The sequence below is a fragment of the Suncus etruscus genome, chromosome 14 (assembly GCF_024139225.1).
Source record: "Suncus etruscus isolate mSunEtr1 chromosome 14, mSunEtr1.pri.cur, whole genome shotgun sequence".
Classification (NCBI taxonomy): Eukaryota; Metazoa; Chordata; class Mammalia; order Eulipotyphla; family Soricidae; genus Suncus; species Suncus etruscus.
Genome location: NC_064861.1, coordinates 26,032,139 through 26,047,744, shown reverse-complemented (window position 1 = coordinate 26,047,744; position 15,606 = coordinate 26,032,139). Strand labels below are relative to the sequence as shown.

At 42.4% G+C, this 15,606-nt stretch overlaps 1 protein-coding gene across 1 annotated transcript in view; it reads left to right on the top strand.

The window, feature by feature from the left end:
* MATR3 (matrin 3) overlaps positions 1–1,396 on the top strand; it is a 42,832-nt gene extending 41,436 nt beyond the window's left edge. Inside the window, exon 15 of the mRNA XM_049786000.1 lies at positions 337–1,396. Coding sequence (XP_049641957.1) covers positions 337–387 — 51 coding nt within the window. The 3' untranslated portion in view covers positions 388–1,396. The remainder of the gene's footprint in view (positions 1–336) is intronic.
* The last annotated feature ends 14,210 nt before the right edge of the window (positions 1,397–15,606 follow it).

Sequence of the window (15,606 nt, the reverse complement as noted above, 5' to 3'; positions counted from 1 at the left end):
TAACTACACTAACAACTATAATGACAATCTTAATGAGTGAAAGAAGTAGAATGCCTGTCTTGAATACAGGCAGGGGGTTGGGAAGGAGAGAGAGGGCATTGGTGGGAATGTTGCACTGGTGAAGGGGAGTGTCCTGTTTATGACTGAAAACCAACTACAATTATGCTTGTAATTATGGTGCTTAAAGATTAAAAAAAAAGGAAAGAATATTATGTTATACACTATTTCCTAAACTTATTAGCATGTTTTATTTTAATACAAATGCTATAATGCATTTGTTAGGTTTTGATAGGCTTGATATAAGTGACTTAATCCCTGTAATTAATTTTTTTCCAGAAATTTCTGAATAAATTGGCAGAAGAAAGCAGGCAGAAGAAGGAAGCTTAAGATATGTGAGAAGTTTAATGATTTCAAAGAAAATAATGGTTCTTTGTTTTTAATGTTAACCTTTTTTAAATACAATACTGATAGTTAGAAAAACTATTGTATTATTTTGTTTTAGTGGAAAAGTAATAGATGTCTGTTCATGTGTTAAATGTTATAGCATAAATACATATGCAGTTTAAGTTAATGGAGATTGTTTTGTTTTATCAGAATGGTAACAAAAGTACTTTGTAGAGCCTGATTTTGTAAAGCAACTTAAGACAACTTGCACCACTGATACATTGAACCATTCAGAGAAACGAAATTTAGTAATTTCACGCTTCAAAGAAATGTTAAAGCTTTTGATTCCATTTAATAAAGAAAAAATCAAATTGGGTTTCTTTTATTACTGTCATCTAAAACATTCCATATTTAATCTGAGCCTTGAGGACTTTTCATTTGGAATTGAAAGCTTTTTTTTTTTTTTGGTGGTATTTTAGAAATTTCATTAATGTGTCAAGTTGGTGACTAAATGCAGGTGCACTTTTTTGTCACGCTGTTGTTTAGGTAGTAATTTTCTTTGGATTTTGTAATTCTTTTCCCTGCGTTCCTGCCAGAGTTTGTATTCTAGTAGTCAATGTATTTTCAGTGAAATGTAAAAATATTCCCGTTCTCTTTGACCAGTATTAATTTTTGAGATCTTATTGCTTGTCACTTGAATCCTCTAGCTGTCATACATATGGTATAAGCAACATTTGGTTTTTGAAGTGTGTAAACCATCTCCATATTTTCAAGATGTATTTTACATTTCTGCATTTTAAAAACAGTTTGGCATAATCTAGACGCACGCTTCTAATTCATATACCTGCACATGTGACTTTGTGAACAAAAATTTGCATGTATAATCTGTGTTTACTTGTAACTTTCTGGTTATATACTGCTTATATCTGTGGATTCAAGTTTTGACTTAAATACCAATAAAAATAAAACCTAGGCCATGTCATTGATTATACAACTTTGGAATGTTAACCAATATATTTGTCAGTTGTGGTTTTTATTCACCGCTACATTTTTTCTGCATGTCTTAACACATTAATAGATTCTAAATCTAGAGTATACTAAAACTGCTACTGAAATTTTGTGCTTTATCAAGAGTTTCTGATTCTGGTGGATTTCTTGTTCCTGTTACATAATTAAAATGGAACGTCTGATTTTTAAAACTTTGGGAATATAAAATTGCTGAGGAGGAAATATTTAAAACCTCATGTTTAGACACGATTAAATCTCTAATAATAAAACTCAAAATAACAAATTTTTCTACTAGTTTATAAAATATGTTGGAATCGTTGGCATTATGATGGAATGTTGGCGTCTGTTGTTAGGAAACAATTTTCTTTTAATTATAAAATCAAAACTTGGGACCAGCAGGTAAGGTGCTTGCCTTACAATTAGTCAACACGTTCAAGATATGCAGAATGCTTACCGTAACTAAGATAATTGCATTGGAAATATTAGTCCTTGGCAACACATATGGTTCCCTATACCCTGCCTGTAAGGCCTGAGTACTGCTTAATGTTGTGCCACAACCACTTCACCACCTACCCAAAACAAAAACCTTTGGAGCAGGAGAGATAGTACAATGGGCAGAGCACTTGCCTTGATGCAGTCCACCTGAGTTTGATCTCTGGTACTCCATAATGTCCCCCATGCTTTGTCAGCATTGACCTCTGAACACAGGAAGATGCCCTTAGCATCATGGGATGTCCCCCCAAAAGAAAACTGAAAAAAAAAATTAGTTCCAAATATATTAAACTGTTAAGGCAATTTTATGTGCAACCTCAAAATACAGATGACTTTGTAACATGCACAAAAAAATCCTTGCCACCAGTTTATAGTTATAGTCTTACTAATAATCTATATGTTTAAATCCATCTTCTAACGGTAGATAAAATAGCATTTTTTTTTTTTTTTTTTTTTTTTTTTTTTTTTTTTTTGGTTTTTGGGCCACACCCGGTGACGCTCAGGGGTTACTCCTGGCTATGCGCTCAGAAGTCGCTCCTGGCTTGGGGGACCATATGGGACGCCGGGGGATCGAACCGCGGTCCGTCTCCTAGGCTAGCGCAGGTAAGGCAGGCACCTTACCTCGAGCGCCTCCGCCCGGCCCCAAAATAGCATTATTTTTAGTTTTGGGGCCACACATGTTTATGCTCAGCATCACTCCTGATGGGACTTAGGGTACCATATGGTATGCTGGGGATCAGTGCCAGATTGACCACATAGGCCAGTGCCTTATTTATTGTACTATTATTACTCCAACCCCATGCCAGCATTATTTCAACAACGGAATCCTACCTTGTCCTATACTGGTATATTGAGTTGTATAAAAGTTTTTACATTTGATAGTATTTAGGGATTGAAATTTTCACAAGCTGCCACTTTTCCAGATTATAATAAACCCTTAGTGAAATGTTTTTGCTTTTTTCACTTTTTTTTTTTTTGTAAGGGAAAGGATACTTAACAAGGTGTTATTACAGTTCAGGGGGGTTAGAGTTTAGGGAATACTCCTGGCAGTATCGGTGGACCATCAGATAGATGTAGGTATTGAACTCAGAGTTCCCATATGTTTTATATACATGTATGTATGCATTGCACTATCTTTTCTTACAGTTCCCCACTCTCCATTTGTGTTAATTGAATCACAGTAAGATAGTTATAAAGTGGGGCTGGAGAGATGGCACAGCGGTGCGCATTTGCCTTGCATGTGGCCAACCCGGGAGGGATCCGGTTTTATTCCTGGCATCCCATATGGTCCCCCAGCCTATCAGGGCTGATTTCTGAGTGCAGATGCCAGGAGTTGCCCCTGGGTGCTGTGGCCCAGAAACCAATCAATAAATCAAAGTTTAAAAAAATATATAGTTATAAAGTTGTTTATGGTTGAGATTTAGTGTGACTTAACACCCATCCCTTCACCACTGTACATTTCCCTTCAATATCCTTGCTTTTACTTTTGTTTCGGGGGCACACCAGCGGCGTTCAGGGTTACTCCAGGCTCTGTGCCCAGAAATTACTCCTGGCAGGGGCCAGAGCCAGCGGTAGGGCTTTTGCCTTGCACATGGCCAATCCAGGATGGACTTTGGTTTGATCGATCCCCGGCGTCCCATATGGTTCCCCCCAAGCCAGGAGCGATTTCTGAGTGTCACCGGGTGTGGCCCAGAATTACTCTGGCAAATTCAGATTACCATATGGGATGCCAGGAATCAAACTCAGGTCTGTCCCGGGTCAGCTGTGTCCAAGGCAAATGCCCTAGCAACTGTGTTATCACTTCAGCCCATGTCTTCCATGCTGTTCTAACATGCCTTTATGACAAAACTGTGTTTCTCTTTTAGGCATTATGATTTGTAATGCTACTACCAAAGGGTGTCATGCATATTCACTTTACCTTTCAGCACCTAGTTCTTGTCCAGAGTGGCCTTTTCTAGCTATCATTTGTCATAATGGTTCATTTTCTGTTGTAATTGCACTCTAGCAAACCACCACCACCACCACTCCCCCCCCCTCCCCCCCGCAAACTATGGCCTGCTTCCGTCCATGGAGCAGTCCTCCTGGCCCTTGTTTCTGTTGTTTATCTTTCTCTTTAGTTTTGTTAGTCCTATGTAAAGGGAACATTTGGGTTAAAATGTTTGAGGTTACACCTGGTGTTACAGAGGGCCTCGTTCAGGAAACTGGTTCCATGCATGCAACCCAGAATTCCTTTATGCTAACTAAACATGTGCTCCAACCCTTTTGAGTTTTCTCTGGCCCAGTTTTGCTATTTTTTTTTATTCATAACTGACAATTTGGGAGCTAGAAAATGACACTGGTAAGCATTGATTTGATTCACGTCAATCATAAAATTTGGAAACCAGATTTTATTTATTTATTTTGGTTTTTGGGTCACACCCGGCAGCGTTCAACACCTAGGAGGCTCTGTGCTCAGAAGTTGCTCCTGGCAGGCTCGAGGGACCATATGGGATGCCGGAATTCAAACCACCATCCTGCATATAAGGCAAATGCCCTACCTCCATGCTTTCTCTCCAGCCCATGGAAACCAGATTTTATTTAAAATATTAACAAGGGAGCAGAGTGTTAGAGCACAGTGGGTACAATTCTTTCCTTGTAAATGGCTGACCCAGTTGATCCTTGGCATCCGATGTGGTCGCTTGAGCGCTGCCAGAAGTGACTTGTGAGGGTAGAGCCAGAATTAACCTGAGATAGTAGTGTAGGAAGGATGCTTGTCTTGCTGAAGGGAAGAGGATGACCCTCAGCATGCAAACTCTTTAAATCCTCCAACGCCAGGGGTCCTCAAACTTTTTAAGCAGGGGGCCAGTTCACTGTCCTTCAGACTGTTGGAGGGCCAGATTATAGTAAAAACAAAAATTATGAACAAATTTCTATGCACACTGCATATATCTTATTTAGAAGTGAAGAAACAAAATGGGAATAAATACAATATGTTGCTCGAGGGCCGTAGTTTGAAGACCCCTGCTCCAACCCTTTAAGCTTTCCCTGATCTCCCAGAAATTTTATATGAGATTCTATGTAGTTTTGTTTTTGTTACTCCTGACTCTACGCTCAGAAATCGCTCCTGGTGGGCTGGAGAGATAGTATGGAGGTAAGGCGTTTGCCTTGCATGCAGAAAGAAGATGGTTCGAATCCCAGCATCTCGTATGGTCCCCCAAGCCTGCCAGGAGCGATTTCTGAGCGTAGAGCCAGGAGTAACCCCTGAGCGCTGCCGGATGTGACCCAAAAAACAGAAATCGCTCCTGGCAGGCAGGGGGACCATATGGGATGCCAGAATTCAAACCACTGTCCTTTTGCATGCAAGGTGAATGCCCTACCTCCATGCTATCTTTCTGTCCCTCTATGTAGTCTTTGAAGATATACTTTTTTTTTTTTTTTTTTTTTTTTTGGTTTTTGGGCCACACCCGGTGACACTCAGGGGTTACTCCTGGCTATGCGCTCAGAAGTCGCTCCTGGCTTGGGGGACCATATGGGACGCCGGGGGATGGAACCGAGGTCCGTCCTAGGCTAGCGCAGGTAAGGCAGGCACCTTACCTTTAGCGCCACCGCCCGGCCCCTGAAGATATATTCTAATAAATGTCTTTAAAAAATGGTGGAAGGGGCCCGGAGAGATAGCACAGCATTGTTTGCCTTGCAAGCAGCCGATCCAGGACCAAAGGTGGTTGGTTCGAATCCCAGTGTCCCATATGGTCCCCCATGCCTGCCAGGAGCTATTTCTGAGCAGACAGCCAGGAGTAGCCCCTGAGCACCCCCGGGTGTGGCCCAAAAACCAAAAACTAAATAAATAAAAAATGGTGGAAAGGAGGGGCTGAGAGCGATTTCTGAGTGTAAGAGCCAAGAGTAACCCCTGAGTGCTGCTGGGTGTGACCCCCCCAAAAAAAAGAACCAAAAAATGGTGGAAAGGGGGGGCTTGAGTGATAGCACAGTGGTAGGGAGTTTACCTACATGTGGACAACCCAGGACGGACACAGGTTCCATCTCGGGCATCCCCGAGCCTGTCAGAAGCGATTTCCAAATGTTTTTTCGTGGTCGTTTGTTTTGGTTTTGGGGTCACACAGCAGTGCTCAGAGGTTACGCCTGTCTCTTTTTTTTTGTTTTTGTTTTTTTGTTTTTGGGCCACACCCGGTAACGCTCAGGGGTTACTCCTGGCTATGCGCTCAGAAGTCGCTCCTGGCTTGGGGGACCATATGGGACGCCGGGGGATCGAACCGCGGTCCGTCTCCTAGGCTAGCGCAGGTAAGGCAGGCACCTTACCTCCAGCGCCACCGCCCGGCCCCGTCGCCTGTCTCTTGTGTTCAGAAACCACAATGTGGGGCCGGGCGGTGGCGCAAAGAGGTAAGGTGCCTGCCTTGCCTGTGCTAGCCTTGGACGGACCGCGGTTCGATCCCCCGGCGTCCCATATGGTCCCCCAAGCCAGGAGCGACTTCTGAGCGCATAGCCAGGAGTAACCCCTGAGCGTTACCGGGGGTGGCCCAAAAACCAAAAAAAAAAAAAACAGAAACCACAATGCTAAAGCTCCTGCCCACCAGGAGCAATTTCTGAGCACAGAGCCAGGAGTAACCCCTGAGTGCTTCTGGGTTTGGCCCAGAAACCAAAATAATAATAATAATAATAATAATAATAATAATAATAATAATAAAATAAAAATGGTGGAAAGGAAAAGTAATGAAGTGTACTACAATGGTAAGAAGAGACGACCTCCCGAGGTATTGTGACTCAGCAGTGGTATGCAATTGGAATGTAAAATTTAAGTACCTATGTTGACCTTAAACCTTTACCTGTCTGGGTTTGATTTGGGGCAACACTCTTGGGTTACTCCTGCTTTTGCATGTAAATCACCCCTAGTGAATTATTGGAATCATTTGGGGTGCTGGTCTCTTGACCCCTATTACCTGCTGTCTTTGAACAAACAACCTTGAATGGGATTTTTTACAAAAGTTCATAGAAGATAGTGGAAACTAGGAACAAAAACTGCATAGTAAGTAATAGAGTTTATATGAGGGTTTTTGGGTTTGGTTTATTTCCTCCAATTTTTTTTGTGGGGGTGGGCACTGCATTCAGAAATCACTCCTGGAAGCCTCTGAGGAGCATATAGGGTGCCTGGTGTCATCTGTCAGCTGTGTGCAAAGCAAATGCTCTACCCATGCTATAGCTCCAGCCTCTGCAAATTTTTAAAAAATGATTGCCCAAGATCTAGGAAATCTTAACTTTATAGTTGATAACATTATGGTAATGAGTGAGAATCTGGCCTTCAGCAAGGGCTCTAAAGAGTTAACTGGGGTTTGTGCATGATGGCAAACCCCAGTACTATCAGTAGTAGGCCCAGCACTCCTAGACCTAGTAAGTACAGTGCATACATTGTTTAGTGGTTCTCAAGTGTTGGAGCACGTTTTTAGCACCATGCCTGACTGTGCTTAGGGGATCATTTGGGTTGAGTGCCTGGTATCAAACAGGTCAGCGACATGCAAGGCAAGCACCCTTCTCACTGTTCTGACACAAGATGGGAGGGGAATGGAATCTACACCCGATGATGCTCAGATGGGATAGGTAAACCATATGGATTGCTCTGTGTGCAAGACAAACACTACTTGGTGTACAATTGCTCAGGTTCTCAAAGATTCTTTTTCAAAAAGATCTCACATTAAGGATTTTAGTCCTGCAGGACCTTTGAACTATAGTTTTGACCTTAATAATTTTGTGGGGTTCAATTCTGTGAATTCAGCTGTAAAATAGGGAGTTGAAAAATTGAAGAGACTGAGTGAGACCAGAGTGGGTTGGGCTTTTTCTTGGCATGAACCTAGCCTGGATTGACCTCAGTATCATTAGCTCCACCAAGAGTAGTCTGAGCATAGAGCCAGGAGTAAATCCTGAACACATCTGGGTATAGTCCATAGCCTCTCTAAAAAAATGTTTTGAGGAGGGCCGGGAGAGATAGTACAGCGGCGTTTGCCTTGCAAGCAGCCGATCCAGGACCAAAGGTGGTTGGTTCGAATCCCGGTGTCCCATATGGTCCCCTGTGCCTGCCAGGAGCTATTTCTGAGCAGACAGCCAGGAGTAACCCCTGAGCACCGCAGGGTGTGACCCAAAAACCAAAAAAAAAAAAAAAGTTTTAAGGAAAAGAGGCTATTGAGTCTAACCCATTAGTCTATTGATATTTTGTTTGGGGGCCACATCCACCTATACACGGAATTTTACTCCTGGCTCTATACTTAAGGATCACTCCTGGTTCAAGAGTGATACAAGGTACCGAGGATCGAACTTGTGAAAGACAAGTGCCCTACATGCTGTGCTGTATCACTCCAGCCTAGATCGGTCAATTATCACTAGTCACTAAGCAGATGTATTACCGATAGTGGGCAATGATATTCTCAGACAGAAAAATAGGTATTGGTCCAAAGCACCAGGAGCAAGTAGGAATATCCTCTTCGATCAGGTTGCCTGTTGCACCTATCAAAAATGGGATTATTTGTTTAGTTTAGCCAGGCTTGAGATTTTTTTGTGTTTCGTGATTTGGGGGAGAGGGGTGCTCAGAGGCTACTGGTACCTTGGTGTTTGAAGTTTGGTGCTAGAGTCTGAACCCAGGGATGCTCCACGCAAAGTATGTGTTCTAAGTCTTTGAATGGCCAATACTCCAAATTTTGTCTTTGACGCATCTGGACCCAAGTACCAAACAGGCCTATAGCACTGCAGAATGACTCCTTGAAGAACCTCCAAATAAAGGATGGATACAGTCCTTGCAATGTAGCTCAGTGATAGGTAAAACTAACTCTGGTTTGCAGCATCTACAGTGTAGATTCTACACACACACACACACATTAAAAGTGCTACAGCATCTCAAATCTGAATTATCTGGAACAATTAGGTTCCAACTACAAAGACCTTTATTGTATTGGCTTAACTGTTTTTGCTCCCATTGTATCAGAATAAGTCATGTTCTCTATTTTTTGTTTTTGTTTTGTTTTGGGGCCACACCTGTTGGTGCTCAGGGGTCACTCCTGGCTTTGCACTCAGGTCATTCTTGGAAAAGCTAAGGTGACTGGTAGAATGAATGCAAGGGATCAAATCGAGATCTGCTGCATGTAAGGCAAGTGCCCTACTGCTGTTCTAATACTCTGGCTCCATTTGTTCTCCATTCTTTGTAGTAGGAAAGACTTTGGAAAGTGATTTCAGTTCAAAAGTGGCTTTTTTGTGATTTGGGGTTTTTTGTTGGTTTTTTATTTGTTTGGTTTTTGGGCTACACCCGGCAGCACTCAAGCTCTGTGCTCAGAAATCGCTCCTGGAAGGCTCAGCTCGGGAACATATGGGATGGCAAGGATTGAACCTGGGCCCTTCCGGGGTTAGCTAAGTGCAAGGCAAATGCCCTACTGTTGTGCTATCTCTCCAGCCCCTGATTTGTGTGTGTGTGGGGGGGGGGTTTTGTTTGTTTGTTTGTTGATTTTGGTTTTGGTTTTTTGGGGCCACACTCGTTTAATGCTCAGGGGTTACTCCTGGCTAAGCGCTCAGAAATTGCCCCTGGCTAGGGGGGACCATATGGGACGCCGGGGGATCAAACTGCGGTCCTTCCTTGGGTAGCTCTTGCAAGACAGACACCTTACCTCTAGCGCCACCTCACCGGCCCCGATTTTTGTGTTTTAAGTGAATTTAGTATCTCTCATGTTTCCGGATGTGGCTGCTTGTGTTTGCCAGCAGCAACTGTATCTCTGACCCTTTTATTTACTTATTTATTTGTGTAAGGAGGGCACAGAGTAGTGCTTAGGGAAACCATTCTTGCCAACGATCCAATCTAGGAGTGCAAAACATGCACTCCAGCCCGTTGTGTCATTTCTCCACTCTGATCCATACTCCTTGAAGCAACCTCTGAGCTGCAGAAATCCAGTAGAGAAGGACTGGACTTTGGTTTTGTTTTTGTTTGTTTGTTTGTTTTTGGACTGGACTTTTTTTTTTTTTTTTTTTTTTGGTTTTTGGGCCACACCCGTTTGACGCTCAGGGGTTACTCCTGGCTATGTGCTCAGAAATCGCCCCTGGCTTGGGGGGACCATATGGGACGCCGGGGGATCGAACCGCGGTCCGTTCCTTGGTAGCGCTTACAAGGCAGACACCTTATCTCTAGCGCCACCTTCCCGGCCCCTGGACTGGACTTTTGATAAAGAAGTGTTGTTATTGGGAATGGAGAGATAGTACAGTGGTTGGGGCACTTGCCTTAAAAGAGATCAATCTGGGTTCAATTCCTGGCATCCCGTATGGTTCCCTGAACACCACCAGAAATAATTCCTTAGTGCAGTGCCAGGAATAACCCCTGAGTATCACCAGGTGTGGCCCTAAAATGAAACCCAGAAAAAACTATACTCATACAATTCTATACATGGTGCCTAGAGAGAGTACAGGAATTAAGGTAGTTCCTTCACACCCAGTAGTTTCTAGTTGGATTTCTAGTATTATATGTTTGGTCACCCAAATCCCACCAAATCCTTGAGTCTCTAGAGTTAGGAGTAAACTGTAAGCACTGCATAGTGAGGCCTCACAAAGAAAGACAAAGTGCAGTTAAAAAAAGAAATTGCAGCCTACCTTACCAACTAACGACAAGACAAAACCAGAAGTCTTGGCACCCTTTGGTAAGTCCAAAAGCCAAGATCGGGATTTGCAGATGACTGGCTGCAAGAACCACGACCAGACTGTATACATCTTGGGACCAATAAAAAAGCCCTAGTTTAGGGCTTGAACTATGACCTGCACAATAATCATGATCCCCAGTCCCAAAGGTCCGGCAGAGACAATTGTAACGGAATGGGGCTTTTGGAAGCACAAAGAAAGACGCTATCCTAGGTGCCACCCTAGGTTCAGTGCAAAGACCAAGATCACCAACCACAGAAGATGGATTAAAATGACACTGAGGTAACAGAACCTCTAGAACCACAAAGACTGACTTCATCGTAAGTCCCACCTCAGGATCTGTGCAGATACTGAGACCTCTAAACATAGAGCAGAAGTCTTCCACACACCAAAAAAAAAAAAAAAAACATCAAAAAAAAAAAAAAAACACCATCGGGAAAGTAAAGGATCCTGATCATGAGCAAAGTCTAGAGTTGATCCCATGACAGTATGCTCCAAGGACAGAGAAACCCCATATCTCTTAGGCCAAGTGAATTCCTTTTCGAATGACCCCAATATTTACTGTGCCAGGGCAGGAGGGAAAAAACAAATACAAAAAGCACAAAATTTTGGTTATTTTTTATATAAATATATATATTACCTTTATTTATTATTGTTATTATTATTTTTGATTTACTTATCTATTTTGGTCGATTTTTCTGTTTGGGTGCGATTATTGAAAGTGTTTTCCCCAATTATATTTATTTTTTCTTTCTTCCTTTCTTCTCTTTCGTTATGTGCTATACCATGTTTCTTAATTCAAGACCATGGCGTGATTTTTGTTTGTTTGTTTTAGTTTTTGTTTTTGGTTTTTTTTTTTGTTGTTGTTGGTTTGTTTGTTTTGTCTGTTCTTTGAGGTGCTTATCGATATAGCTGGAGCCCTCACTGGATATTTAATACTTCTTTTGGTACTAGTGGAGTGTTTCACCTTCTTTTTCTCCATCTCCCAAATTGATGATGAGAGCCTTTAAAAGGACTCCGCCCATTTTCGGGGTATTAGATTCTTACCCCAGTTTATTATTTTTCTTTTTTTTCAAACAAAACCACGCAACTTGAACTAACTAGTCCTGCCTCCAGTTAGAGGGGGAAATAAGGGAGGCATCAAGACCAAACAGGTGCAAGACTACTAAGTAGTGGGTTGGATACAGAGGGAACCACATATTCTAGCCGCCCTGGGGTGAGGGAAAAGGAAATGGGAGGTAGGACAGAAACGGAGGTGTAGGGAGGACAATTTGGCGATGGGAATCCCCCCTGATTTTATGTAAATATGTACCTAAAGTATTATTGTCAACAATATGTATGCCACTATGATTAAAATAAAAAAAATTGCTCTCTATAAGTGGCTGTGCACATATCTTTGAGACCCTGCTTTATGTTTATTTTTTTGTAAAAGGAATTGCTGGATATACAATCCCAGCATCTCATATGTCCCCTTATCTGTCAGGAGTGATCATTAAGCACACAGCCAGGTTCGGCTCCCCCAAAAGCCCCAAAACTATATATAGTAATGTTTCATTTCAGTACATATACACACAAGCACACACACACACATATTTGTTGTTGTTTTTGGGTCACACCTGGCAGCATTCAGGGGTCACTTCTGGCTTTATGCTCAGAAATCACTCCTGCCAGGCTTGGGGAACATATGAGATGCCGGGATTCAAACCACCATCCTTCTGCATGCAAGACAAATGCCTTACCTCTATGCTATCTCTCTGGTCCCCATATCAGTACACATATTGATCGGCATTTTGGTTTATCTTTGGTCATCATGGTTCTCTATTTCCATGTTTTCTGATTTTTCTTCAATTTTCATCTCAACATTGTAAATCAAACTTTCCAATGTCAAACTATTGATTAGTATTGAACCAAACATTATTTGCTTTATATATTTCTTTTTTTGGTTTTTGGGTCACACCCAGCAGTACTCAGGGATTACTTCTGGCTTTATGCTCAGAAGTCGCTCCTGACAGGCTCAGGGGACCATACGGGATGCCAGGATTTGAAACACTCTTCGGCCCCATCTATATGTTTCTTTATTTATTTATTTATTTATTTTGGTTTTTGGGTCACACCCGGCAGTGCTCAGGAGTACTCCTGGCTCTAGGCTCAGAAATCACTCCTGGCAGGCTCACGGAACCATACGGAATGCTGGGATTCAAACCACCGTCCTTCTGCATGAAAGGCAAACGCCTACCTCCATGCTATCTCTCCAGCCCCATCTATATATTTCTTAATCTTGGCCACTCCTAAGCAGTGCTTAGAGATCTTGCAGATACAGGGATTGAACCTGGACCTCCTACATGCAAAACTTGCATTCAGCCCATTGAGTTATCTCCCCGGTCCCCAAACTGATGTTTTTTTGGGTTATACCTGAAGGTGCTCAGGGGTTGATTCCTAGCTTTACTCCTGGTAGACTCAGGACACTGCTATTGCTGGAGATCAAATCCAGGTCAGTTGCATGCAAGGCAAACATCCTTCCCACTTATCTCTCTGACCCGTTTCTTTTTGTTGTTGCTGTTGTTTGAGTCATTCATAGTCAATACTTATTTCTGGCTCTCTGCTTAAAATTTATTTATGGTTACTTATGGTTACTTATGTGCTCAGGTAACCATGTAGAGATGCCAAAGATTGAATCTCTGTCTGCCGGTCTAAGGCAAACACCCTCGATGCCTTTTTGGTTGTTTTGTTTTTTATTTTGAGGCTATTCCTAGTGGTGCTCAGGGTTTACTCCTGGCTCTGCATTCAGGAATTACTCCTGATAGGCTCTGGGGGCCTTATGGAATGCTGGGGTTGAATCCGGGTTAGCCACATGCAAGGTAAACACCCTATGCACGTACAATAATTCTGGATCTACATATGAAACAGTCACTTCTTCCTTTTCATGTTCCTTCCAAGCTCAGGTTGTTTGCTTATCTTTCAGGTTCCCTTGATTATAGTTCACAAACCTGTAAAACAGTACCATCCACTTCCAAGATTTGTATATTCAATAGCTAGCAAGGCCAAAACGTTCCTAGTTTAATATGAAGATATATAAACATGACCCAAGTGTGCTTAGCTCTTCAGTTTTGGCATAAGCCAAATTTTTTTGTTTGGGATTTTTTTTATAAATAATATCTTTATTTAAGCACCATTGTTACAAACATGTTTGTAGCTAAATTTCAGTTATTAAAAATAAAAAACAAAAACACACCCCTTCTCCAGTGCAACATTCCCACCAATGCCACCCATCTCCATCCTCCCCCGCAGCCTGCCTGTATTTCAAGACAGGCATTATACTTTTCTCACTCAGTACCATTGTTATGATAGTTATTAGTGTAGTTATTTCTCTAACTGCACGCACCACTCTTTGTGGTAAGCATCATATCTTGGCACAGTTCTTGCAGCCCTCATCTCTATTGTCTCTGGGTATCATTATAATATTTTTTTAAATTTTGGGCCACACTCGTTGACACTTGGGTTACTCCTGGCTATGCACTCAGAAATAACTCCTGGCTTGAGGGACCATATAGCACGCCAGAGGATCAAACCATGGTCCATCCTAGGTTAGCGTGTGCAAGGCAAACGCCCTATTGCCTACTCCACTGCTCCAGCCCTATATAATGTTTTGTTTAGGATTTTGGGCTCCACATAAGGCCCCCTCGCCCTGCCAGAAATGAGCACTGAGGACAGTGCATACTTCCAGGTATAGCCCAAAAGAAATAAAAAAAAACTACAAAAGTAACCGGAGAGAGATCATGGAGGTAGGGTGTTTGCCTTGCATGCAGGACAGTGGTTCGAATCCTAACATCCCATATGGTCCCCCGAGCCTGCCAGGAGCGATTTCTGAGCATACAGCCAAGAGTAACCCCTGAGTGCGGCCAGGTGTGACCTCCCCACCCCCCAAAAAAAATCCTACAAATATAACAGCCCTCCATTTTCCTTTACTAGAAGAAAATAACCAATATTTCCTCTTCCAAAGTTGTTCTTGTAGACAAAAATAATTTTTTGTGTACTAGATTTTGATTTAAAAAGTATTTTCTTGGGACCAGAGTGGTGGCAAAAACAGTAGGGAGTTTGCCTTGCACCTGCTAACCTAGGACAGACAGCGGTTCGATCCCCTATCATCTCATAAGGTCTCCAAGCCAGAGCGTTACAGGGTGTGGCCCAAAAACCAAAAAAAAAAAAATCATTCTGCATGCAAGGCAAATGCCCTACCTCCATGCTATCTCTCCGGCTCCACAAAATTTGTCTTGCAAGCTGCTGGCCCAGGACTGAGGGTGATTGGAATTCCGGCATCCCATATGGTTCCCGAGCCTGCCAGGACCGATTTCAGAGCACAGAGCTAGGGGTAACCCCCTGAGCTCTGCCGGGTGTGACCAAATTAAATAAATAAATAAATAAATAAATAAATAAAATAGTGTTTTGTATACTATTTTTGTAAACATGCAGTACTAAAGAAACTATATTCTACCTTAATGGTGTGTGTGTGTGTGTGTGTTAGGACTTGCCAAGAAAACACGGTCTACCTTAATGGTGTGTGTGTGTGTGTGTGTGTGTGTGTGTGTGTGTGTGTGTGTGTATGTTAGGACTTGCCAAGAAAACACAGTCTACATTAATGGTGTGTGTGTGTGTGTGTGTGTGTGTGTGTGTGTGTGTGTGTATGTTAGGACTTGCCAAGAAAACACAGTCTACCTTAATGGTGTGTGTGTTAGGACTTGCCAAGAAAACACGGTCCAAAAACACTGGGAGTTGGGAGAGGCAAAGCTCCAGAATCTACAACTAGGCCAGTGCTTCTCAATTATTTTCTGTCATGCCCCCCTAGGAAGAAGAAAACATTTTTCGCGCCCCCCCCTCGCGCGACTGTCAATAGTATCTTTATTAAAAAAATGTTTTGACCTGCAAAACAAAAATATATAAAATAATTTGAGCTGATTTCTTTTTTTTTTTTTTTTTGACATTTGCCTTTCTTTTTTTTTGGTTTTTGGGTCACACCCGGCAGTGCTCAGGGGTTACTCCTGGCTGTCTGCTCAGAAATAGTTCCTGGCAGGCACG